The 27,449-nt window shown below is 50.0% G+C and overlaps 1 protein-coding gene across 1 annotated transcript in view; it reads left to right on the top strand.

Annotated features, from left to right (window-relative positions):
- Positions 1-27,449, top strand: part of PSMD1 (proteasome 26S subunit, non-ATPase 1) — a 386,750-nt gene that overhangs the window by 264,721 nt on the left and 94,580 nt on the right. Inside the window, exon 18 of the mRNA XM_085635741.1 lies at positions 23,757-23,873. Coding sequence (XP_085491867.1) covers positions 23,757-23,873 — 117 coding nt within the window. The remainder of the gene's footprint in view (positions 1-23,756; positions 23,874-27,449) is intronic.

The following is a 27,449-nucleotide window of genomic DNA, read 5'->3' as shown; positions in this document are numbered from 1 at the left end:
GTTTGGGAGCTGCTTCTTCCCTTCAAGACTTCGCTCTACACTTCTCTTTTGGGGGCTTAGGGGAGGCCCGCCACGGGCGACCTGGTGCCCCAGCAACTTCTGCACCGCCACCATCCTGCGCCGCATGATCCTGTCTCTTTCCCTACACCCCTCTACCAGGGGCCCTTTTTTACAGACTGCCTTTAACGCCCTGCCATCGTTGTTGTCTTCACCCGTCACTAGAGGCCCGCTGGTTAGATTCCTGGGGGCGCAATGTCTTGGCTGGGAGCTGGCGGCTTTTATTCTTCGCTCGACTCTGGACATATCGGTGGTGCTTGGTCGTAGCATGGCTTCTTCGTTGGCCCTTCGTCGACCTGTCTGGCTCCGGGATAGTGTGTTCCTGGAGAACGTTGGGGAACGGCTGGTGGACCTTCCCTTTGATGGCGCTCTTTTGTTCCACGCCCCTGCGGATTCAGCCATTCAGAGGTTTCTTGTGGTGCTTCTTCCTCCTCCTCCCCCTCAGTGACCTGTAAGTCTGTCTGTGTTTTGGAAGGCGTGCTCCCGTTGTTTTCCTGGGGCCTCGTAGCCCCGGTTGGGTGTTCTGTGTGGTTGATGTGCCTTCCGGTCCTTTTGTTAGGACTTTGGTGCTGTTGGCTGCTGGTCCGGCCCTTTTTTGACTTGTGGTTTTGGCTGTTGGTAAGCCATGTAGGCCCTGAGATTAGGCCTTCTGTGTTTCTTTATTGGCTGATTGGCAAGCCGTCTTTGGTTTTCTCCGCAGGTCTTTCTGTTTGTCCTCTGCTGCGGATATTTTTTCCTAAGAGGGTTCCCATGTTCTAGGACGTAACATGCCCTATGTGGGGTAATGGTAGCTGTTATATCGCTTTATCATGTGCTGGGGAGGGGTGGTCGTCCTTTGGGCTTCTGCTCTCCGTGGCGTCATGGTATGTTACAGGTGCGATCTTCTTGCTGATGGTTTTGGGGTGGCTTGCGTTGCGCCCCGGTCCGTCCTTCACCTGGATCGCTGTGTCGCTAGCCTAGTCTGGCCTGCTGTCTGCGGCATTGCGTTGTAGCGGTTTTGCGCTTCTGTCCGCCTTGGTCCCCTGTCTGGTGTTCCGTGGGGGGGTACTGGTTTCCCTGTTTTTTTTGTGCTGGTGGACTGCTTAGTCCATCCCCCGTCTTTCTTTCTGCCTGGTTCCACTTCCTTTGTGGGTCAGTGTGTGCCGGCCCCTCTCTTGCGGCATGTCCTTGCCCTTCCTGGCGTCTAGCTTGTCCTAGGTGCACTTTTCCATGGTGTTGTCTGCTGCTGGCTGTGCATGCCAGTGCAGGCCTGTTTGTTCTCCTACACCGTTGTGGCCTTTGGTGCATTCTTTTGTGCCTTTCTTTTTCCGTCTGCACTTTTGGCGGTGCAGCCGTCCCTGCCTTGTCCACTGCGTGCGGCTGGTGTGTGTACAGTTCTTTCTGTCTCTGTTTCTTCAGGTGGGCCCTGCCTTCGGTTCTACCTCTTCTCCCTTGGGGTTGAGGTGGTCCTTGGCAGTGTAGTCTGGGGATGGATTGCTGTTTCTCCTCTGTTCTGGGCATGTGGCCCTTCCCTTTGTGGTTGTGGTTGCAGGCCCTCTCTCTCTCTCTCTCTCTGTCTCTCTGTCACGGCGCTTTCACATGCTTGTGCCTCCAGGATGGCTCTTGCGAGGTGGTTCCACGGAGTGGTGCTTTGCGCTTTTCTTGCTATGGCTTCTCTGCTCTGGCCTTCTGGTGCTTTGCTGCCACCTGTTGCTTTTGCCTTGGCTTGTACAGCTGTTTCTCAGAGTGGTGCTCTGCTCTTTTCCTGCTCTGGCCTGCAGTTGTCGCCTTCTGGTACCTTGGTGCCACCTGGTGATGTTTCTTACCTTTGTTTCTCTGGTTTTTTCGCACACTGTTCCCACGCTCTCCTCAGTTTTGTTGTGATGGCTTTGCGTTGTGGTGCGGAAAAGTTTTCCGAGGCAAACTGACGTCAGCGCGCCGGGGTGGGGCTTATGTGACCTCCTTGACCTTCACGCCCGTGGAGGACGTCGGGGCGGAGTCGCGTGGTTACCCCCCCCAGTGCGCAGAGGTGCTGGGCAAGAAAGTTTTCCGGGTCCAGTCTCACGCCTGGGGATAATTCTACGTTAAGGAATCTGCGGCTAGAATCGTCTCTACCAGATACATCGTTACCAAAGGTAAGTAACTTGTACTTTGCACACAACCAACCTGAAGGAGGGAGGATCTGCCACTTCCCCCAGAGATGGTAGAACATCACGTCTGACAAATGTCCTTCAGATTGGCCAGCGGGGCTACACCCATTCCATTTCTTTTAGATCTACCTCACCTTCCACCCACATCAGAACAGCATTCAGAGGACCACCTGTCTGTTTAGCATCATGGAGCTGCAGGATCTTTTGGCCAAAGGAGCCATAGAGAGAGTGCCAACCTCGGACAAGAGGACTGGATGTTATTCCCGCGACGACTTTGTGCTGAAGAAGGAGGGAGGCCTTCAGCCTACTATATCTTCACCCTCAATACCCCTTCCTGAGAGAGGACAAATTCAAGATGCTGATGGTAGCCCAGGTTCTAAATGCCTTGGCTCCAGTGGACTGGATTGTGGCGTTGAACCTGCAGGATGCTGATCTTAATGTCCCTGTCCTGCAGGCCCACAAGCGCTACCTGCAGTTCACAGTAGACCCGGAGCATTTTCAGTTTGCCATACTTCCCTTTGACCTCACAAGTGCCCCTCCGGTGTTCTCAAAAGTGATAACTGTGGTTGGAGCACTTCTTCAGAGGTCAGTTATACCAGTCTTCCCCTACCGCGAAGACTGGCTGAGGTCTGGCCCGCCACAAGTCATATACCACCTCCAGATGACTGCGAAACTTTTAACATTGTTGAGGTTCACGGTCATTGTGCCAAAGTTGCATGTCAATCAATCAGTGTCTTGTAAAGTGCAATTACTCACCCGTAAGGTTCTCAAGGGTTGGGAGGCTGCTGATCATCCGTTGAAGGCGCTGTGGTTCAGTCGAAGAGCCAGGTCTTGAAGTCCAACCTGAATGGAGGCAGTGACAGTGATTTCCTGAGGTGGAGAGGCAGGGTGTTCCCATTCTTTGCTGTGAGGTAGGAGAAGGATCTTCCTCTGGCCATGGTTGTGCAGATACGTGGGACGGTGGCCAGGGCCATTTGGGCAGAGCGGAGTACTCTGGTGGGTGCGTGGAATGCGAGGTGGTGGTTAAGGTACACAAGTCCCACATCATGTAGGGCTTTGTAGGTGTGTGTGAGGAGCTTGAAAGTGAATCTTTTGTTGACTGTGAGCCAGTGGAGGTCTCTCAGGTGGCCGGTGATGTGGCTACGGCGGGGTATGTTGTGAATGAGTCTGGCGGAGGCATTCTGAATGTCCTGCAGTTTCTTGAGAAGTTCTGGGTGATGCAGGTGTAGAGTGCATTGCCACAGTCTGTTCTAGTGCTGAGTGCATGGGTGTTATTAGGAAGTTCCAGGCTTTCCTGTCGAGTAGAGTCTTGGACACTAGGGCTATGATCCCAATGTTTCAGCTTTAATTGTGGATCTCAGTGAGGATAGCTCTGAGGCTTTTTATGCCTACTGGCATCCTATATCCATGCCAGGTGGCGCATGCGGGCTCTGCATTGGGATCTGAAATTTTAGCGTGTCCAGCATCTAGGGAACATGTGGGGCTCTCTTCATGTTTTGGAGCAGACTGTTAAAGATCTGCAGTGTTTGCTGCTAGATTTATTTATTTTATTTATTTAAGAAGTTTTATATAGCGCTTGCCTGACCCGAGGGTATCGGAGCGCTTTACAACAGTTATAATGCAGAGAATCACAAAATACAGAATAGTGTAGGTCGATTAGTGGTGAGTTTGGTTAAGGGGCTGGTGGACATAGAGACGCAGCTTTGGAAGGAGTCTGTTTCCGCACTCTGGCTGCTCCTATTGGATTCCTAGGGAGCGGTCGAGGAACAGGGCCTTTCAGCTGGCTTTTGAAATTAGCAAAAGAGGTGATGTGGGGGGGAATAGAGTTCCAGATTTTGGGCGCGCTCCCGGCAAAGGATCGAGCCGCAGTTTTTTGTTTTCGAGTTTTTTGCGGGATGAGTAGAAGAGAGTTCGAGCTTCTGAGGTTCCTTGTCTGACCGACTTTTTTGAGTTAGGCCACCAAAAATTCAGGTTTGCCGGTGTGCAAGACTTTGTGTGTGAGGCAGGCTGTTCTGAAGCTAGCCCACATTTCCACTGGGAGCCATTTACCTTCTCTGAGTGCCGGGGAAATGTGATCAAATTTCTTGATTCCGGTGACCATTCTGGCTGCCACGTTGAGCGTTGTTTTGAGGGGGGCAAGATCTGATTTTGCTACTGCTGAGAGGACTGCATTTCCGTAGTCTAGACTTGACACCAGTGCTTGGGTGGCCTGTTTGAGATCATTGAGCGGGATGAAAGGTTTTATTTTGTTCAGTTTTTTTAGGTTGAGGAAGGCGCTCTTGGCTGAGTTCTTGATGTGTGAGGTCATTTCCAGTTTCGGGTCTAGCGTGACACACACAGATTTGACAGAGTCGACCAGGGTGAGGTTCCCATTGAGCACATCAATGGCTTTTAGCCATTCAGCAATTTGGGGGTTCTCCTCTTTGTTCGAGATGAGGAGAACTTCGGTTTTATCCGAAGTTAGTTTAAGGTGGTTGCTAGACAGCCAGAGTTGGACGTCTCTCAGAATGTCGTTGAGTCTGTGGATGTCCTTGATGGAGGAGGATTCCAGGTAGATCTGCGTATCGTCTGCATAAAGATGGAAGCGGATTTTCGCATTTTTGAGAGTTTGGTGAAGGATTCCATGTAGATGTTGAAAAGTTGTGGGGAGAGCACTGAACCTTGCGGGACTCCCTTGTTGACTGGATGCAGATCGGATGCAAAGTTTTTGATTTTTATTCTTTGGGTGCGGTTGTGTAGGAAGGAAGAGAACCATTCGAGGACCACCTCGCCGAGTCCGGCTCGTTCTTGGAGAGCCTTAATGAGGAGTTTGTGGTCTCCCGTGTCGAAAGCTGCTGATAGGTCAAGGAGGATGAGGAGGCAGAAGTGGTCTGAGTTTAGTGATTTATGGATATCGTCGATTATGTTGAGGATCGCGGATTCAGTGCTGCATCCTTTTCTGAAGCCAGACTGATGAGTCAAGGAGGTCGATGTTGTCCAGGTGTTGGGTTAATTGATGAAGTACGCATCTTTTTAGGATTTTGGACTGAAGAGGGAGGTTAGAGACGGGTCTGAAGTTGTTCAGATCCTTTGTCAAGGCCGGGTTTTTTCAGCAGTGGCGTGACTTGCCCTACTTTAAGGCAATCTGGCACAACTCAGTTTTTCAAGGAGCTGTTTATGATAGAGCACCAGTGCAGTGCTATGGAGAGTTTCAGTTTTTTGGTCAGTTGGGGGGGGCTGTAGGGTCCAGGGCGTGAGAAGAGGGTTTGGAGATGGAGGTAAGTTTGACTATCTCAGCTTCTTGAATGGGATGGAAGACTAGCCAGGATTTGTTAGGGGGTGTGGGGGCAATCCTCAAGAGACGGTGCCATGCTGCTATTTGTGGGGGGTGCTGTTGGTGTCCAATGAAAGTTCGATCTTGGTGATCTGGTCCTTAAGGAAATTGGCGAAGTTGTCGCAGAGTTCTTTGGACGCCCGAATTGAGGATGCCGCGGGCTTGGAGGTTTGTTGCCTGATAGTGTTACAGAGCTCTTTAGATCTATTTTTTGCACTGTCCAGTGCCGAGCGAAAAAAACGTGGATTTTTTGGTCTTGATATGATTGTTGTACTTCCTGCGGGCTGTTCGGAGTTGTTCGCGTAGGGTAGTCGAAGGATTATTCCTCCAGCGTCTTTCTGTGGCTCGTAGTAGTCTCCTTTCAGAGTTGGTGTCTGTGTTGAACCATGATCTGGAAGGAGTGGGTCGGCTTTTTTTGAGTTTCAAGGGGGCTAGTTGGTCAAGCATGATCATCATATTTGCATTGCAGAGCGAGGTGAGTTCGGTTGTTGTGAGATGGTCATTGGCGCTGGGGAGGAGCGAGTTAATCTTATCTTCAAGGGCGGCGAGGGGGATCTAGGTGAGGTTTCTGGCCCATTTGGGGGGGTCTTGTACGGGCGGCTGAGAGCAATTTTTGTTTGAAATGGAATAGAATCATGTCATGGTCCGACCAGTCAGATCTAGATCAGTCGGACCAGCGGCAGACCCCTCTCCATTACCCCACCCATAGCTGACTGTTGTGACGGATACGTCACTGCTTGGTTGGGGAGGTGGAGATCGGAGGGGATCTCTTCTCCGGCAGAGATCCGCCTTTACATCAGTCTCTGGAACTGCCTGTGTTGTCAGGTCACATCTTCCTGGTCGTGAACCACCTGGCAGCATCGTCAAACGTTGGGTCGGATGAACTCAGTCTGGGACCTCTCCTGGATCACACATGGCAGTTACACTCAGAGGTGGCACAGGGCGTCTTCAGGTAATGGGGAGAACCCTGGCTCAATCTATTTGCCACCGCCAAGAACTCTCATTGTCAACACTTTAGTGTGTTGGAGTTCGTAAGAAGGCTCTTACTAATTAAAAACTTCTAATCGCGGATTTCTCACCTTGTGAATTTCCCCGGGTGTTGCAGTGGTTCTGGGGATTTTTTTGCTAGCAGTTTGCTTGCGTGTCAATGGGTGGCGTCTTGCGGCTCCGCATTTTCTGTCCCGCCCCAGTTGTAACGTTGGTGCCCATATAACTGTGCCACCTCCCCGAGCTGACATTAGTTTTTCTTTCCTTGCCTTCCAACACGGATCTGGAGATCTATTGAGTCCTGTCAGATTGACTGTTCTATTCCCTCAAATTTGTTCAAGTGTGCAAGGGACATCACCTCCAAAAACTACAGGATTTAAACCTTGCAAGGACTGCAACAGACAAATATCGGTGGCAGACACCAACAAGGTCTGTCTCTGGAACCTCTGCTCCAGGCCCAACTTGGTGTCATGCGAGTGCTGCATGAAGATGAAGAAGGTTGTCCGTGACCCCAAAGCCCAACTTGCCATCACACAACTTTTGAAATAGTCAAAGAAGCCATGGTCCTTGTTACAGTTCCAGGCGTGGTTGCACTCTCCGCTCCCAGGGCCATTTTTGTGACCTTTCGTATTCAAAGTCCAGGAGTTCAGGTAAATCAAAGAAACATAAGAAGTCGCAGCACAGGTCCCCTTAGTCTTGCCACTCCCACCATTGGGAATCCTGCAACTTCCGAGTCCCTGTAGGTCATGGAACCATTCCCCCTACTCGGAAGCAATTCCACACTTGGTCCCAATACACCCCGTCTTACCTGGGCCATCGGTGACGCTTCAACAAGTTCAAAATAGCTATATACTGAAATTTTGGAACTCCATCGGATCCCTCTCAAGCACTTTCGGTCTGTAAGGATCCAAGATGGCCGCTAGTCTGGTTACTGTCAGTAGATCAGCCACGACACCAACTATGCCACTCGCCTCGCTTCGAGGTCGTCCTTGTCTGAGACTCCAAGACTGAATCTGTTGAGTCGAGCATCAGTGATGCTGCTACCCCGGGTCTCAACACCGGCCCCGATGTCACTGATGTTGGAACTGGAGCCAATAGTTTTGTTGGACTCTGATGCTTAATTATCCCCCACCCCCCTCCGAGGATTTCACGGCACTCCTATATTCTTATTCGGACCCTGAAGCCTCCTACTGATGACAACAATGATGATGAACCCCATAATGGGGAGAACATATTTTTGGATTTATAAGGTGCTAGTGACCTGGACACCTCTCCAGACATTGGCCGTTCTTTACACAGCCCTGCTATGGAAACTGAAGAGCCCACCTCTTTTGACACCGTGAATAGAAGGGTTGCAGAAGTTTAAACCCTACCCTGCCCATTAATAAGGTAAATACAAATGTCCTAACAAGGGTGCGCAGTCAAGGCCAAGCAAGCCAAGAACTTATGCTTCTATTTATTGAGGCCCTTACGGACACTATGGTAGGCTCCTGGGCAAAGCCCGAATCTTGTACGTATGTACCTCTGCAGCAACAAGCCTTTCAGGGTGTTAATGAGGAATCAAGCACACAGTGCCCAGGACCCCCAGGACAAATTTCTACCCAAACCCTAGCTCCCATCCACGCAAAACCACTTTGATTTACCCTCAGCAGCACACGATCGCCCTGCAGGAGGCCGCATCTAACTTTTACCTTCCTGGGTGAAGTAGCATCACTTCCAACCAATAGCAGCTCCAGATTGTGGAACACTATTTGGCATTCTCCTTTCTGTCGCATCCTCTGGATATTCCACCCGCAAGCAACATCTCCCAGAGGATCACTTCTCTGTACTCTGAGGAGACGTTCTAGCTCTCTTGTCAAAGGGAGCCATACAAAGGGTGTCAGTATCAGAGATATGGACTGGCTGTTACTCTCGTTACTTTCTACTGCCCAAAAAAGGACAGAGGCCTCTGTCCTCGATCTGCGTCCTTTCAATTTTTTCCTCCGGAAGGACAAGTTCAGAATGTTCACTTTGACCAAAGTTCTTTCTACCCTGGATCCAGTAGGCTAGATGGTTGCATTGGATTGCAGAACGCCCATTTCCACATCTCCATCCAGAAATCCCACAAACGCTACCAGCGGTTCAGGTAGGACACTAGCACTGTGTTGCACTTTGACCTTACCAGTTCACCTTGAATGTTCACAAAGGTGATTGAATTGATTGTATCTCATCTGCAGAGGTTGGGAATACCACTCTTCCCGTACCTCAACGAATGCCTCCTGCATGCGGCTCAACTCAGGCAGTCATAAGCCACCTGCAGACGACAACTGACCTGTTGACATCGTAAGGCTTTCACATCAAGATTCCCAAGGCACACCTGACTCCTTCACAACTACTCCACTTCATTGGAGCAATCCTTTACACTGTCCTTTTGGAGCATTTCCTCTGCCTTAACAAGTCCAGTACATTTGAGGTATGATCTTGATGCTTTAACCCTTGACATGCTTCTCGGTGAGAGCAGGCCTGAGGCTTCTTGGCCTCCTTCATCCTGCTTGTGGACCTCGCAGGTGGTACATGTGGGCTCTTCAGAGGGATCTGAAGTGGCAGTGGGCTCAGCACCAGAGGGACCTGTCCGAGTCCATCCAGGTGTCGGAGGAGACTGCGAAAGTCCTGCTGTGGTGGCTGCTTGACTAAAATTGGGCGAGCAGAAGACCCCTTTCCTTCCCCACCCACAGCTAACTGTTGTGACGGGTGCATTTTTGCTGAGTTGGGGAGATCACCTGGGAGAGGTTGCAATTAAATGACTCTGATCTCTGGCAGACGTTCGCCTCCATGTCAACTTGTTGGAGCTGCGAGCAATTCACTTGACACTGAAGGTATTCCTTCTGACCATCAAAGGGGAACAGGTACAGGTTCTCATGGACAACACCACTTCCATACGTTATTGCAACAAACCGGGTGGGGTGAGGTCATGGGTTCTGTGCTAGGAGGTTCTGTATTTTCAAAATGGCTCAACACTGATGGCATTATCCTGATCACCCAGCATCTGGCAGGATATTTAAATGCCAAGGCAGACAAACTCAGCCGCCACTTCCTAACGGTTCAGGAATGGCAGTTACACATGTAGATGACACAGCATCTTCCACCAATGGGGAAAACGCAGGTTCACTGTATTCGCCACCACAGAGGATGCGCAGTGTCCAGGCGTGCGCTTTAGAGTTCCAACTCAATTCTTTCTTTGGAGAAACCTTTCATCTCCACTCAGGGTTCCTGTCTTCCTTGCTGCCATCAGGTTGACAAGGTGGGCAAATGAACTCCAGGCCCTGTCTGTCCAGCAGCCATACACATCGTTCTTCCCAAACAAATTGGTCGTCCGGATGAAAGCAGCTTTCCTGTCGCAGTTAGTAACACCCTTCCCCGTCTGGCAGTCAATCACCTTGCCGGCTTTTTATACTCCACCTCACTTGTCTGAGGAAGAACGCCTCCACCGTCATGACCCTAAGAGGGACCTTCGTTTTTATATCAATCAGACCAGAGACCATCTTTTGGCTGATCAACTGTTTGCTGGCTTCTCTAGTGCGAAAAAGAGGGAAAGTGGTGCAAAAAAGAACCATCTCGAGATGAATTGTGCTATGTATTAAACTCTGCTATGGCTGAGCCAAAAAGCAGCCCCCAGAAGGTTTGCATGTTTATTGCACCACAGCGAAGGTTGCTACCACTGTGCCGGTGCATGGTGTGGAAGTCTTGGACATCTGCCAGGATGCCACGTGGGCTCCCTTCACATGTACACAAAGCACTATTGTCTGGACAACCAGGTGCGACAGGATTGACATTTCACCTGTTCTGTCCCGCAGGATTTCCTGGTCTGAGCCATTCCACAGACCCAGCTGTGATGGTATCTATTCATAAGGTGAGGAATCTTCGGTTAGATGTCTCTATCTGAAGAACAAGTTACTTGCGTTCTGTAAAGTCTTTTCTGCTAAGGACTGTAACTGCAAATTCCTGAAGAAAGGCAAGGCGGTGCAGAGGCAAACATTCTCAAGGTGTATAGTCCACTGTATTAAGACCTGCTGCTCATTGGCCAAGAAGTAGCCTCCCAAAGATCTGAGGGCTCATTCAACCCGAGTTAAGGCTGCAACCACTTTGGCATGCGGAGTGCCTGGTCTGGATATCTTTTGAGCTGCCACAAGGGTGTCGGTGCACACATTCATGAAGCACCATTGCCTTGACAGATCTGTTTGAATGGGTATTTTGCCAATTAGGTCATGTTTGGTTATATGAGCCACCTCCTGGAAGGTACTGCTCTGTTATTTATTCAAAAGGTGAGAAATCTGTGGTTTGAAGTCTCTATCAGAAGCACAAGTTGGTTACCTAGGGTAACACTCTTTCTGGTAGAGACTCTATCAAACTGCAGATTATTCACCGACCCTCCCAATTTCCCATACTGTGAACTTGGTGCTTTCATCTCCGATTCCAGCTTGGAGTTTTGCACGCTTGTCGGGAATGACCGGATTTTGGCTCCGCATCTGCGGACGCTGAGGAGGCAGAAAGCAACTGATGTTAACACTCCTTGTTGGCGCCTGTATAGGCCTGTGCACGTCATGCCCAGCATGGAACCATGTTGACTCTGAGCCACCGCTGCCACCTCTCGGCACACAGGGGTACGGATGAAGATTTATCAGATCCATCCTGACACCTGGGGGGGCAAAAGGTGAGGAATCTGCTGTTAGACTGTACCAGAAAGAATGTTACTGAAGGTAAATAACTTGTTCTTTAGGGGCACGTGTTGCTATGTCAGTCTCCTACCATAAACATGTAGTTTGCATATCACCTAAGGATTTTTTCCCCAATTTTTCTTGCAGGCCCACTCTTCTGTTCTGTAGAGGATTTGTATCACAACAGTGATGCCAGGCATGCTATCTTGTGCATTAGCGAGCTATTTGTCCTATCTAGTAGTAGGGATTCAGGCGAGAACACATTCAAGACCATGATTAACTTATTGACAGCCTCCTGATCCTCACGTTGCTGTACACTGCATGAGACTTCTCCCAGTTCAGTGTTCCAATGTATTAGCACTTTTTGCCAGAGCACACATTTTTAAACACTCTGCTCCTGAGGAGTTTTCTTTAATCTGTTCTTAACTTGCCCAATCGGTTCTATCAAACTCTTTCACTTGATTATCTGTCTTCCCAATGTTGCCTTTCCACCTCACTTTACTTTTGCTTGGTCAGTATTTATTTATGTTCGAGTTTTATTTAGCACAGACTTGACCCAAAGGTATCAGAGCACTTTACTGAATATGCATAGCAACATTTAAAGACGTCATACATGATAATGGTATGTAAACAAAGTGGAGTAGAAGGGTTATCAGCAGTGTTTAAAGGTAATCTGAAGAAAAATAGTAAAAACAATGTGCAGAATATGTAAACGACGATAGGTTATATAGTTCAGAGGTAGTGTTGGTAGTTTATTTCAAAAGTTGTGAGAATGCACTTTTAAGTTCAGAGGTAGTGTTGTTCAGGCTTTTTGTTGGTTGGAGGGGTAAGATTGTCAGTGAAGTCTGTTATATTAGGAGGGTGGGTTCAAGTATTTAGAAAGAAGTAATTTTTCCGAAGTGTAGGAATGAATGATTGTCACGCACATCCTGTGGCAAGATTCAAATTGTATGCGCGTTCCCAGAGAAGGAACAAGTGAGAGAACTTTTTTTTTCCAGATTTGTGCGGTATCAGAAGTAGGGTTTGAGCTTCGCTGAGGCCTCTTTAGTCGAGCTTTTGATGATTTGTTTGTGAGGTAGACTGGTTTTTCAGTGTAAAGAGCTTTGTGGGTTATGCAGGCTGTTTTGAATATATTTTTCGCTACGATTGCTAGCCAGTTGAATTTCTCATGAGCGGGAGTGATGTGACCATAGCAGCTCCCTCCAGAGAGGCCTAGCCACTGTGTTGAGTGTGGATGTCATTGGAATAAGATGTTTTTTGAGGATACCAGTGATTGATGTGTTACCATAGTCCACCTTGTAGAGGACTATGGATTGTACTACTGCCTTTAAGTCTTCAGGAAGGATGAACGGTTTGATTGTTTTTTTTTTTACTTCACATGTTTCGACGTGTAGAAGGCACTTTTTGAAGAAGCATTAATGTGGTCTTCCACGTTCAGGTTTTTGTCAAGTGTAATTCCTAGAGATTAGACAAAGTTGGAGATGGAAAGTTTGCAATTTAGTGCAGGTAAGTTGTCAAACCTGTTGTGGATAGGATAGGACTTTTCCTTTAGGTTGGGTGAAGAGGAGTTCAGTTTTGTTGGGGTTGAGCTTGATGTGGTTGTTGGTCAGCCAAGTTTGGAAAATGACTGGACTTTTGTATAGGTGCTAAATGTCTTTGGAAGATGAGATTTTAATGTATAGTTTGGTGTCCTCTGCATAGAGATGGTAGGCAAGATTGGCTTGTATTAGGATGACTGCAAGCAGTTTCATAAAGAGGTTGAGCAGGGCAGGGGATAGAATTGATCCTTGTGGTACTGGTATTGCTGGTCAGGTGGATTTGCTCAGTTTGATCAGCGGCGGTTTCTGCAAGAGGGCTGGGGAGGGTCACGCCCAATCCCCCACCTGATGCGACCCGTGCGGGGAAAAAATAAAATGGCAATGAAAACATGTCATTGACATTTTATTTTTCCGACATGCGCACTGCAGCAGCCAGTCGACCCCGAGCCCATAGACCCGTGGTTCCCAAACTGTGCGCCGCGGCACCCCGGTGCGCCGTTAAGAGTTGCCAGGGGCGCCGCATCACGATGTGGGAAATTGCAGCCGCAGCGCTAGAAATGTAAAAATGCCACCTGCATAATCTTGGGAAATGGTTTGGCGCAAAAGCGCACTGCCGCCATTTGTGCGTACGTACGCACGCGTCGTATGTGCTTTCAGAGGCATAGTCTCCGTATTAATGGCATACATACGCCATACGCCGACCATTGTTTGAGGAGCGTAATATTGCTGCTGTACCTCGTGGGGCCCTCTTCGCAAGGAAATAGGTAAGTAACAAAGTGAAGTCAGTTTTAAGTAACACTAGGGGCCGCTGGAGTGTTGGTACTGGGATGGGAGGGATTCCTGTGTGTTGGGGGGTGGGATTCCTGTGTGGTCCATAAAACAGTACGGGAGTAGAATGTTGGGAGCCCCGGCATAAAAGCAAGAAGGCCAAGATCGAAGCTCAGGCCACTTACTGAGCAGTTTTAGGCTCCTCGACCTCGGCGATGATGCATCAATACGACTGCTTTAGTCTGTGACTGTGTACTTGCTGAGTTGCAATCCGCCGCTTTAAATTAATAATATTGGGAGCACGTTATTCATTTTTGAATGTTCCAGATACATGGCGTTTTTATTTTATGAGTCTGAAATAATTATTAGTGCTGCTTTAAATTCAGCTGCTGCACAGTTATTGGTGGCGCTAAAGAAGATGAGGCAACTTTCATAGGTACAATGCTCGGACACAATTGTACACAATTTTGAAGAATTTTTTGTGAAAGTCATTCGGGTCCAGCCCACAACCACAAGCATTTGCGAGAGTTTAATGGGGTGGATTACATGAATTTCAGCGTGCGTCTTTGCCTGTTGGGTGCATTTTTCCTCCAGTATGCAATGATAACACCGAGTGGCTCCGTCTTAACTCGGTGGAATTTGACTCCAGTTTAACCGAGAGTTCTACTGGGTATGGTCTAGAATAGATTAGAAAAATGACGATGGCTATCTGTAAACGCACATTTGAAGATGTTTTTTAAACAAAATACACTTTCTTTTTATTTTATTGTAAGTGCATATTCTATATATTCAATCTGGAATATGCATTTACAATTAAATAATTAAATTAAAAAAAGTGTATTTTGATTAAACAACATCTTCAAATGTGCGTTTACAGACAGGGCCATCGTCATTTTTCTAATCTATTCTAGACCAAACCCAGTAGAACTCTCGGATCGTCCCTGAAAGGGGAATACATTCAAATATTACTGAAACATCAGTATGGTCACTTGCTTCAATCCAGCCTTCCATGTCTGAGTTCATGCCGCATTTACATTATCGATGAGAGAAAACGTATCAGCACATAAAACAAAAGTTTGTTTTTCCCCTTTTACAAAAAAGCTAGTACCGATTACAAATACATCTGTGTGCCCTTGTGCCACAAAATAAATCGGAGCTTCAGCATGCAAGGGGAGTGGGTGGTCAGAGCTCTGTGCCCCATATGGTTTGTTAGGAAACTAGTGCAAAACAGGAAAAGTGATGCAATTCACTCGCAAATATGATTAAATACCGTAATTGCATCCCAATTAATTTAAGGAAGACAACAGGAAGTACTCCCGAGGTCGGGCTTACATCCCCCCCCACCCGACCACCGGTAAAAAAAATGGCGGGGAGCCACGGCCAACTGCCAATTAGGTCAAGGGAGCCACGGGTCAAAAAAGTTTGGGAACCACTGCCATAGACATATGGGACATGTCCTCTACTGCTGATTGGCAGCAGAGAACAGGATCAGTGGCTGTCGGGATGCTTCAAAGTGCCCATGTCACTTTGTCCAGCTGTATTGCCCAGACCAAAGCAACATGCGCACTTTGAAGCTCTCCACTCAGCTGTCTTAGACAGCTGGTTGGAGAGAAGTACAGGACTGTAGGAGCGTCCAGCCAGTCCGCTCCATCTAATCCAAGCGCTGCTCTCATGCTGGTTAACAGCATGAGAGCAGCGTCCGGATTGGTTTGGGGAGCTCGATTGCAGATTCAGATGTGGAACACCAAGGAGGACATAGGACGTGCCGCCATTGGGTAAGTACTATTTATTTAATTTATTTGAAATGTTATTCTAGTGTTTGTTTTTCTTCTACTTTTGGAGAGAGGTGTGTTTTATTTTGGGCTTTTGGAGGGAGGGGGTATTTTATTATGAGCTTTTGGAGGGATCAGTGGTTCACTTTGGGGTTTTGGATGGAAGGGATGCTTTTTGGGTTTTTTTGTGAGGTGGTGGGCATTTTATTCGCCCACCACTTTCAAAGGGTACCAGCCACCCCGGAGTTTGATTAGTTGACATCGTTGGTTCAGGTTTGAGGTAAACCACTAAAGAACTGCACTTTAATGCCTGCACGCTGTGAGATGATGTTAAAGAGACTGTTGTGGTTCACAGTGTCAAAGGCCGCTAAGAGGTCAAAGAGGCTTAGGAGCCTGGCCTGACCATCGTCAAGATCTGTGTAAGTCATCAGCGATGTCCAGGATTGCAATTTCTGTATTGCAGCCTTTCCTAACTCCAGATTGGAAGGTGTAGGTTGAATTTTTCAATATGGCTGTGGAGTTGAGAGCAAAGCAATACCAAAGGAAATGATGGACGGAGTGTTGAACATTGCAAGCACTCACCCCCAGTCAACTGATCTGGGTTTAATCCACCACCGTTGTGAGAGCACACATTTCTCAATAGTTTTGACAAGGAGAGAGAGGTTGGTTATGGGTCTGTAGTTAAGCTCATTCTGATCTGAGTCTGGCTTTTTGATAAGGGGTGTGACTTGGCCGAGTTTAAATAAGGCCGGCACATAGACTCTACTGAGTAGACTCGGCACAGTAATTCCTTTTCTGACCTTTATGGTTATTCTTCCTACCATAGGTTCATCATCTATTGAAATATACCAAGGGTCTAGTGTTGATCCAGGACCTTTTAGCCTAGGAGTGGGAACTCTGGTTGCCAGAACAGCTTGAGCCATCAGTGCATCCCCGTATTTGATAGCACGGCACCCTAAAGGTGCCCCTGGTCTTCCATCACACTCGTTCCTGCATCCATTAGTGATGAGATATGAAGTTCTCTGCTGTTGGGGTCTTTTCTGTAGGTCGAGCCTACCAGAGAGCAGTGTGATGCTTTCCTTCCTTCCAGGCGCTCGTTTCCCCCTAATCCTGTCCATTTTTTTCATTTTGAATATTTTTTTGGGGAGTGCAGTCTGCATATTGCTGCCGGCCTTTCTACATTCCGTAAAAATATTTTTTAACCAGTCTTTAATCGCCTTTTTTTTTAATGCCACTTCCGCTACATGCATATAAAGTTTGGCAGTCATCGCACCTCCTCCCCCCCCCCCCCTTTGTTTATGCAGTGCAGTCTCGATGCTTGTTTTTGTTCTTCTGATTACTTTTTTCAGATCCTATCAATAGCATCATGCTACCTACCAAGTGTGTCTTGAGGCTGTGAATGGAATGCAGAAACCGAGTTTCTAATGACTCTTTTGGACACATTTGTAATGGGCCGGTTTTTAGTTTTTCTCGTTTGTATTGCATCATTACAATAGTTATATTTTCAATTTGCATAGGGAGACAGGATTTGCGTAAAATCACACAATTTCTAGTCACGTGCCAAAGCTGGGCTTGGCACCCAGATCTCCAGCTTTCAATGAGGCCACATTGGTCTGTTCTTACGTGAGCCTGAGGGCCACAGCGCTGACCTCAGCTCATGGAATGGCTGTGTCTTAGGAGAGTCATCTCCGCCTTCCCAAATACCCAAGAATCCCTGCTTTGTTTTGTGGGGATGATGTAAGTAATCCAAGATAGAAGATGAATGAATAACGGAGATTATGGTCGGAATCGCCACCTATCGCTGGTATTAAGTGCCTGGTGAAGTATGGTATTGTCCTCTTGGCCATGAAGCTTGAAAACGGTCCTGAAGCCCTCTTGATAGAATAGAAGACCTGGGTCCAATATAATACTAGTGGTCAAAGCTGCCATAATGTGGCTGATTGCTTTGAAGCAAGCAATCTGAAAGAAACACGTTAGTTAGATTCCTCACCTTAGAATATCCCCAGGCGTCAGACTGGATCCGGAAGATTTTTCGTCAGCAATACCCCTTGCGCGTCGCTAGGCGTCGTCTGCGGCTCCGCGTCCGTCGCCGGCGTCGTGCGTTAGAATGACGTCGTCGGAGTACTTAGACGCCGCCCTCGCGCGCTGACGTCAGTTCTTCTTTTTTCCGCGCCAGTAAGCGCAGATCCGGGAGAGCTACCCCTTTTAGTCTTTTTTGACTACGTTTTTTTGATCCTTTTTGATCTTGTCTCGACTCCGGTGCCGGTAGGATGCCTGGTTTTAAAGCCTGTGCTGACTGCAACCGCTTGATGTCGGTTACGGACCATCACCGCCGGTGCCTTTACTGTTTGGGCCTCGACCACGACGCGGAGTCGTGTTCGGACTGCAAGGCCCTGACCTCGAAGGCTAGACGGGAGCGGTCCCGTAAGCTTCTCGAGCTTCGCCACTCGGCTCCGCGCCCCTCTCGATCCCGGTCCAGGAGGAGGTCCAAGGATCGGTCGCGGAGCCGCAGCCGACGTCATCATCGATCGTCTGGCTCCAAGTCTTCGGGTAAGTCGAAGCACTCCAAGAAGCGACACCGCTCTTCGGACTCCCCTCGCCGGTCGCGCGACTCGGCCGAGGGTCAGGGTGGTTCCACCCCCGCGGCTCCAGCGGTGCCGCAGGCGCCGCTCAAGTCCCCATACCCGCCGGTCCCTGGGACTGACGTGACGCCGGCGGAGGTCAGTGCCTTCCTCTCGGCCATGAGGAACCTGGCTCTGCCGTTGACGTCCGCTGGCGCGCCTTCGGGCCCCGCGGACCCGACTGGGCAACCTTGCCTGCCGGCGGCTCCGGCCCCGGCGCCGTCGACAGCTCCGGTTTCGACGCCGCAAGTGCCCGAGGGACCCGTTCTCGAGTCCCCGCCGACGCCGGTCGACCTCGTCACGCCTCCCCTGCCGGCGTCGACACCGGTACCACCTCAAACGCCGTCTCCGCTCGGCGTCGTGCCCCAGTTCAGCCCCGGTCCGGGCCCGGCGCCGTTACGGCGTCGATGGACGCCGCGTTCGGCGCCGCTGGAGACACATTATGTCTATCGTCCGGCTCCGATCCTTCCTCCTGCTTCCCTGGAATCGGATGACGGGGGTGAATGGGAGGGGTCCGAGGATCCTATGGCCGTTCAGGCTCAGCTGTCACAGGACTGGGCAGATGAACTGGGGAAGGCCAGTGGTCTGGATGCCTCTCCAGACACTGGATTCATCTCTCCTCCGACTGTGGCTTCGGAGGAGGGTGCTGCTTTCTCTGTGGTGCTGCGCAAGGCGGCCGCAGCCCTTGGGCTCGAGCTACCTGCCGTGGCTGTGAGGACTAATGTCCTCACTGAGGTGCTTCAGTCTGCAGCAAGCTCCACTGAGCCTCTGCTGCAATTCAATGAAGCCCTCATTGACGTTCTGCAGGGCACCTGGTCCAAGCCCTCCACAGTTCCTCCTGTGGACAGGAACGTCGCCAGGCGCCACCGCCCTGCTCCGGGCGACCCCAGTTTTCTGTCCCAACACCCTACCCCCGAGAGCCTGGTTATCCAGGCTTCTACCTCCCAATCCTTCTTCCCGACCGCTCCGCCGGACCGGGATTCCAAGAGACTGGAACAGTTTGGCAAAAAGCTGTTCTCCTCCCTTAGTTTGGGCCTGCGGTCCTTGAACACCGCCTGTCTCTTGGACCGTTATTCCCACTCTCTGTGGGATACGGTGGAGGACGTGCTGCCCCTGTGTCCGGAGGAGGTCCAGACACGACTTACCCAGGCTCTGGCCAATGGGAGGGATGCAGCACGACATGCTATCCGATGTGGGCTTGACACTACGGACTCGCTGGGTAGGGCGATTTCTACCACGGTGGCGCTTAGACGTCACGCCTGGCTGCGGTCCACGTCCTTTTCGGGTGATGTCCAGAGCACTCTCATGGACATGCCCTTTGATGGCACTCGCCTTTTTGGTGAGAAAGCGGACAGTGCGCTGAATCGCTTTAAGGACTCCCGGGCTACGGCCAAGTCCTTGGGCCTCTCTGCCCCGCGGTCGCAAACTTCCGCTTTTCGCCCCTTTCGTGGCCACGGAAGGGGTGCCTCCTCACGTACGCCTAGCCACCAGCCGCAGAATCAACCTGCGAGCGGTCGCGGACGTGGTTTCCGCCGAGGCGGTTCTGGAGGACGACGCGGTCAGCCCACATCCACCCCGGCAGCATCCGCCTCAAAGCCTTCCTAGTCCGAGCTTTCAGGCCCATTCCACGCCAGTGGGCGGCAGAGTTCGCCATCGCCTGCTCCACTGGCGGTCCATCACATCGGACAGGTGGGTGCTGCAAATCGTCCGAAGGGGCTACTCTCTCCCCTTCGAGACGACCCCTCCAGCCATGCCACCGCAGCACCACCGTATCTCCGGGGATCATTTGAATCTTCTCCACGAGGAAGTTTCGGCCCTCTTGGCCAAGGGGGCCGTCGAGCGCGTTCCAAGCCCAGAAGTAGGTTGTGGTTGTTATTCCCACTACTTTCTGGTTCCCAAGAAGGGCAAAGGGGGCCTACGCCCTATCTTGGACCTCCGGGACGTCAATGCCTTCCTCCGGAAGGAGAGGTTCAAGATGTTAACTTTGGCTCAGGTTCTAGCTGCCCTAGACCCTGGAGACTGGATGGTAGCGTTGGGCTTGCAGGACGCATATTTCCACATCCCCGTCCTGCCGGCCCACCAGCGTTACCTGCGGTTCACGGTGGGTCAGGAGAACTTTCAGTTTACCGTGCTCCCCTTCGGCCTTACCAGTGCCCCTCGGGTGTTCACGAAAGTGATGGCGGTGGTCGCAGCTCATCTGCGCAGATCAGGGGTCCCAGTCTTCCCCTATCTCGACGACTGGTTGTTGAAGGCGGGCTCGCCCCAGGCAGTCGTCTCCTACCTCCAGACTACGGCGGATCTCCTGCATTTGCTGGGGTTTTCCATCAACGTGCCGAAGTCACACCTGAGTCCCTCTCAGAAGCTCCTCTTCATCGGAGTGGTTCTCGATTCGGCGCAGTTCCGGGTCCATCCACCGGGACAGCGGGTCCAGGATATTCAGGCCCTGATTCCCATCTTTCGGCCTCTATCCTGGGTTTAGGTCAGGCTAGTGTTGCGGCTTCTGGGGCTGATGGCCTCCTGCATCCTACAAGTGCATCACGCCAGGCGGCGCATGCAGGCTCTGCAGTGGGACCTGAAGTTTCAGTGGGCCCAGCATCACGGCAACCTGTCCGACCATGTCTTGATCTCGGAGGGCACTGCACAGCAGTTGCAGTGGTGGCTCACGGACCGCGATTGGGTCACGGGCAGGAGCCTCTCCCTTCCCCAACCGGAGCATGTCGTAGTGACGGATGCGTCCCTCCTGGGATGGAGTGGCCATATGGGAGAGGCGGCGATCAGAGGCCTCTGGTCTCCGGCGGAGTCTCGCCTCCACATCAACCTGTTGGAGTTGAGAGCGATCCGACTTGCACTGAAAGCCTTCCTTCCCTCTGTCAGGGGAAGTGCCGTGCAGGTGTTCACGGACAACACCACCGCCATGTGGTATTGCAACAAACAGGGCGGGGTGGGGTCGTGGACCCTTTGTCAGGAGGCTCTGCGCCTCTGGACGTGGCTGGAACACCAGGGCATCACCCTGGTGGTTCAACATCTGGCGGGCCCTCTGAACGCCAGAGCAGACGAACTCAGCCGCCGGTGCATGATGGATCACGAATGGCGTCTGAACTCCGAGGTGGCGCAAGGTCTCTTTCAGCAGTGGGGAGAGCCTTGGTTAGATCTATTCGCCACCAACGAGAACGCGCAATGTCAGCAGTTCTGCGCGTTGGAATTTCCAAGGCGGCACTCGCTCGGCGACGCTTTTCGTCGCGAGTGGAGTTGCGGTCTGTTGTACGCCTTTCCGCTTATACCACTTCTGCCCAGAGTGCTGAAGAGGATCCGGCGCGACCGGGCCCAAGTCATCTTGGTGGCTCCGGGTTGGGCACGAAGGTACTGGTATCCCGAGCTACTCAGTATGTTGACCGATCCTCCGATACGTCTGCCCCTTCGGGAGGATCTTCTGTCGCAGCAGCAGGGGACGGTCCTCCACCCGAACCTGTCCAGCCTCCACCTCCATGCGTGGAGATTGAGCGGCGGCAGTTGATGCCATTTGACTTGCCTCCTGAAGTCTGTGATATCATTCTGGCAGCCAGGCGTCCCTCCACAAAGACGGTATACGCCTGACGGTGGAACAAATTTGTGGCATGGTGCACAGCAAAGGCTGTGGATCCCCTTTCCGCCCCTCTTTCTGAGGTTCTCCTCTTTCTTCTTTCTTTGGCTCGGCAGGGCTCTGCCCTGGGCACCTTGAAAGGTTATCTTGCTGCCATCTCTGCCTTCTTGCGACTTCCTGATCAGCCTTCTCTTTTCAAGTCCCCTGTAGTTACACGCTTTCTAAAAGGCATTACTCACACGTTCCCTCCTGTCCCTTTTGTAATGCCTCAGTGGGAAATGAATCTTGTTCTCACATTTCTAATGTGCGCTCCCTTTGAGCCTCTTCATAATTGTCCTCTTTGTCTGCTGACGCTTAAGACTGCTTTTCTGGTAGCCATCACCTCGGCTAGACGGGTGAGTGAGCTCCAGGCTTTATCATCAAAGCCTCCTTTTCTCTCTGTTCATCCGGACAAGGTTGTCCTTCGACCTCGTCCCTCCTTTCTTCCGAAAGTGGTGACCCCCTTTCATCTTGGGCAGTCTGTCACCTTGCCCACCTTCTTTCCGCCTCCGCATCCTTCCAAAGAGGAAGAGAGGCTCCACCGTCTGGACCCAAAACGTGCGCTCTCCTTTTATCTGGACCGCACATAGCAGTTCCGGGTGGACGACCAACTTTTTGTTGGATACGTGGGTGCTAAGAAGGGGAAAGCTGTGCACAAACGGACCATCTCTCGGTGGGTCGTTTTGTGCATCAAAATGTGTTATTCCTTGGCAAAAAAGGACCCTCCTGTTGGGCTGTGCGCCCATTCTACTCTGGCCACAGCGGCTACTACTGCTTTGGGACGGGGTGTCCCTTTGCAGGACATCTGTCAGGCGGCGACGTGGGCTTCGCTACACACGTTAGCCAGGCATTATTGCCTAGACAGCCAAGTCCGGAGGGATGGCTTCTTTGGCCGTTCTGTCCTCCAGGACTTTCTGGTGTGATCTTGGTTCGCAGACCCTCCACCGGGGATGGTATTGCTTGGGTATCTATTCTAAGGTGAGGAATCTAACTAACGTGTTTCTTTCAGATGAACAAGTTACTTACCTTCGGTAACGATGTATCTGTAAGAAACATTAGTTAGTTAGATTCCTCACCGACTCACCCATCCTCCCTGTTCTGCGAACTGACATCTAGGGTTAAGGTTATCCTTTTCAGGCCCCTAGATTTTATTTTTTGGCACCAGTGTCGGTCTTTGCATGGCTCTGCGTTCCTGGCGCGGAAAGCTATGTACAAGAACTGATGTCAGCGCGCGAGGGCGGCGTCTAAGTACTCCGACAACGTCATTCCGGCGCACGACGCAGACGACGGACGCGGAGCCGCAGACGACGCCTAGCGACGCGCAAGGGGTATTGCTGACGAAAAATCTTCCGGATCCAGTCTGACGCCTGGGGATATTCTAAGGTGAGGAATCTAACTAACTAATGTTTCTTACAGATACATCGTTACCGAAGGTAAGTAACTTGTTCTACAGTGCTTTTCACCAGATCTAGCATCTCGGCACAACGGAGCAAGTATAACTTTACCTACACTTCAAAAGCTCATTGAATACAGAACCATTCAGCTAGACTACAGTTTAACATGTAGATACCACCTCATCCGAATCCACCCTCACATACCCGCACTGACATTTTGTCCCCTGTGGATTACAAGTGATCATTAAAAGGGGTCCCGGAGGGAGTGGACATGATGCTTGCACTCTGCGCCCCCTGGAGCCCTCTGGGCTGGTCTGATTCAGCTCTCTCCTCCCTCTGATTTGACTTGACTTGTTTACAGTTTGAAGGTCGTTCTTAACTGGTCAGCTGAAGTTAGAAAAATACTTCCCACATGATTTATTTATTGTGAAGTGGTGTTTTCTGCATCTACCCCGTGCCTTGCATGACACGTGGAAGACTTCTGGCTGTCAATCCAAAAAGTGGGGAAATTGTGAAATATGTCAACTTGCATACTGTGGTAGTAAACCTAGACCTAGATACCTGGCATTGCAACAAGTTTAGAATCTACAATCGGCCTTCGTTACCGGCTCTCTTCTGCGGGGTTTAAATGGGAATAAGCCTAAGCAGATGGCTGTGCATGCTGCTTTACCTTGGATATTTGAGGTCACCAGGATTGTTCAGGTTTTACTACACATGAAAATCTTTGATAGGATCAACCATATTCTCGGACATCTAAAATTGGTTTCTCCTAAGAAGAGGTAACTTATTTACTGCAGAAAAGTCTTCAGTATTGTCCAAGTAACAGTCATTTCTGACTCTGATGCACCTTTTTTATATTTGTAGGAAGCGATCAACCTACTGGAACCAATGACAAATGATCCTGTGAATTACGTACGCCAGGGCGCGCTGATTGCCTCCGCCTTGATTCTGATTCAGCAGACTGAAATCACCTGTCCTAAGGTAAGTTCAGCGAGCAAACTTTCACTTTTTACTGTGCTTTGTGGCGATTGTTCGCAATAGTTCCCAGTTTTATTTTGTCTAAAGGGGATTTCCTTGTCCACCTTGTTTTGCCTCTTCTATCGTACCGCTCTTACTCAGTTTCTTCCATCACCATCTCGTGCTGCAGATCCGGAAGATGTTACTTGCCTATGAAGCTGGGGGTCAAAACTCGTAAGGAAATCCCTCTTTTTCCATGATCCTCCCCAAAGTTTTGGACTGTTGCTGCTGGTTTTTCTACTCAGAGTGCACGGAGGCCTGCAGACCAGACCCCACTGCCAGTGCTCCAAGCCCTTACAAAGTGCATGTTGCATTAGATACCCCCTGTTGGCTGAGACTGACTTACTTATAAGGCCCTAGTATAGGGTACCAAGGTTACCTCGGTATTATAAGCCAGAGTGCACCCCCTCCATCCCCCGGGAAGAGCAGTTTCAAACTACTAGTTCGAAATTGCCATTCAAACAAATAGCAAAGCCCCCACTTACCTTACAAATATATGTCTCCCTTATGGAAGGCCTATGGAGCCCCGAGGCAAGGAGCTATATATTATTAAGAAGGACCGATGCTTTTTTAGTCTGTCCTGACAGCATCACTTCCAAATTGTTGTTTTGCTGTGGAAAAGTCAGTAGCCCTATTGGCTGACAGAGTTATCGGCTGACCCCTAACATCTGAATGGGACTACTAAAATGGGTACTTCAATGTATCAAATCAATCGTGGCATTACACCCGACATGATGCCCAAGTCGAATTTAAGGTCACTTTTAAGGAAAAGCATCTTTTAGAAAGTAGCCACTCTGCTGTCCAGTTTGTCCAGTGGCTTCGCACGGTTGCTGGCCACCAGACAGCTTTCTATCCTCCTGAGGAGTAGTGCCACTGACTCCTAGGCTTGTAACAACAGCCTCCCCTTCTGAAGAAGCCACTAAAGGTGTTGGCCCAAAAGGAGAGCTTCAAATGCGAAGCCACCTTTGGTGGGCAAATGGCGATCACACTCCTGAGGGGTCGCCCCCTTGTTCAGGACGAGAGGCTGGCGGCGGGAACAGAGAGCGGAGACCAGTGCCCCAACCATTTTTCCCGTGGGCATGTAGCCCACAGGTAGTTACACCTCTATGGTGGGCTATCAAGCTCCTAACATCCAAGGAACTGCTCAGACAGCTTGAATGTCGGCAGAATAGTGATCTCATTCGATTGTTAGATGCAACACAATGCCGGACATCATCATAGGGTGGGAGAGTTCCTGGTAGCCTAGTGACTACATCATCCCCTCCAGAGCACTTTCTGGGTGTAAATATGGCACCCTGATCCTCCGATCACGCCAGAACTGGAAAAGGGCCAAAGAAGTACTGCCCTGCTGACCCCTTGACCCGGCAAGAGAGGATGCACTGTCTGTTGAACTACTCCTGTGGCACCTTGGGGTAGGGAGGGCAATGCTTGTGGCTCTTGGCTCAAAGAAAAGATACTCCTGAGCCCCAGACTAAAGGAGTAACTTCTAGGGTCAGTCGGCTGAACCCCCTGGAACCAGGGTTATCAAAACTGAAATAGCCCAACTCTGCAAGTCAGTGGCTACTTCTGGAGACCCACCACTGACCAAGAGACTGATCCTCAATGGCCAAAAGTTGCACACCAGTCTGCCCGGTCCGGGAGTGTCGACTGAGTCCAGATTGGCCACCCAAGAGAAACACTATCCTCCCTCAAAGGATTCTGCTGGACCCTCTGTGACTGGAGACAGGAGCCCAGCAGCAGCTGGCATGCTACTGGCTTAATGAGGACTTTAAGGGACCACCTACCTATGAACTGAGGAGTTACAGGCAAGGACATCCCCGTCAACCACACAGCTACCAGAGCACTCTCTATCTTCTGCAACCTCCGGATCAGGACCACTCCATTAGACCACTCTGGTTGTGCTATAAAGTTTGGGACTGGAGAATGCTTTGGTCGCCAGGTAACTATCTAAATCCTGAAGCGCTTCTCCATCCTCCCACCCCCCACCTCCCCCCCTCATTCTTATCCATGCTGAATTTCTCCCCCGCCCCCCTCCCTCCCTCCCAGGCCGGAGTAGCCAAACACAACTCTTTCAAACTTTCCAAGTTTCCAATCTTTACGGTTACTAATGCTTGTTTGCGGTTGACCTGAGATTTATGTTTTCTTTAAAAATCTATATCGCCAGAACCCTCCGGTGAATTTTGCTCATCTTGGTCTCTAAATAGTCATACAAATATAATCTATTTTTATAAATTGGTGTTGGATTTCTTTTGTGTTGTCTGACTTTATTTCATTGTTTGGTGTTTCTAAATGCTTTCCACTAGTTCCTTTATTTAAACCTTGCTGCTCGAAGCCACAACTACCCCGGGTTGAGGTAAAGGTTTTGCAAACAAGCTTGATTGGAACCAAAACAGTTTTTGCGAGTGTATTACACGGTAAGGTCACACAACCCTACCCTATAATACACGCAAACTCTCACAACTGTCTTTCAGGCTTCAAGAATTACTCGGAACAAGACCCTGTTTTGAAGTATTGAATGCAGCACCAGAAGCCTGGTCTTCAGAATAATATTCTGACCCAGTGTTTTCCATATCTTGTCCAAATCATGCAAGATATCTGATTAGACTATCAAAACTCAGTAGTTGTAGCTGAGCTTGAGATCTTACTCTGATTAAAACTCAATGCGGCTGATGCTGGAAACCTTTTATAACATGAAATGTTTTTTTTTTCTTTATCAATTTCCAACCAGATGGGCAAGCACCCCTACAGGTTTCCACAAAGCTTTATTCCATAGAAACCATACATGTTTTGTTCCAAATACAGAGTTGCTGGCTGGTGCTGGGAGATCTCCTGCATGACTCTCAGGTAGAGGGCCCTCTAGGGCCCCCCCGGCAGGATTACGATTGAGCTTAAAGCGTAGCTGTTTAGTGTTGGAAGAGAGCGCAGCGGGGGGAAGTCTTTTATTTCTAGTTGCATTGCTGGTTTCCACTTGTGGACTATACTGCTTGCATGAAGTTTGTCAAGAGTGACAGTGGAGTCCATTACAATGGTATTAATGTGGGTTGGGATCCGTAGCAGTGCTAAATTATCTGCTAATGACCTGTGGGACGAGGAGCCCCAAGTGGATTATTTATGAATGTGGAGGACACTGCTAAGTGTCTCATGGATGCCAGTGAGCAACAATGTTTGTTCTCATCATCCATGTAGCTGCTGGAGTTTAACACATGGTTGTAGTACGAATATAGGAGCCAAAAACCTGGAAATGGATGAAATATCAGCGGCCGAACAGTTGCCTCTGAACTGAAGGAGCTTCCATAATCAGTTCTGCGCCTGTGATGACCCCCCTGGACTTGGCTACTGTGGCTGCGCATGGTAAATGGGAGCCCCATATAGACTAGTCCTGTATATGCCAAAGGAGAAAACATGATTGATACGTTGACTGTCATGCCGATAGGTGGGAGCGGCGTGCGTGAGGTTGCATCTCAACGTGCCTGCTTTTATATAGCATCCCAAGTAGGCATTTAATGGTTGTTGTAGGCCTTTGCTTTATCCTATAAAGGC

Source organism: Triturus cristatus, chromosome 11, assembly GCF_964204655.1.
Source record: "Triturus cristatus chromosome 11, aTriCri1.1, whole genome shotgun sequence".
NCBI lineage: Eukaryota > Metazoa > Chordata > Amphibia > Caudata > Salamandridae > Triturus > Triturus cristatus.
The sequence above is the reverse complement of the archived record's forward strand: the minus strand, read 5'-3'. Positions and strand labels throughout refer to the sequence as shown.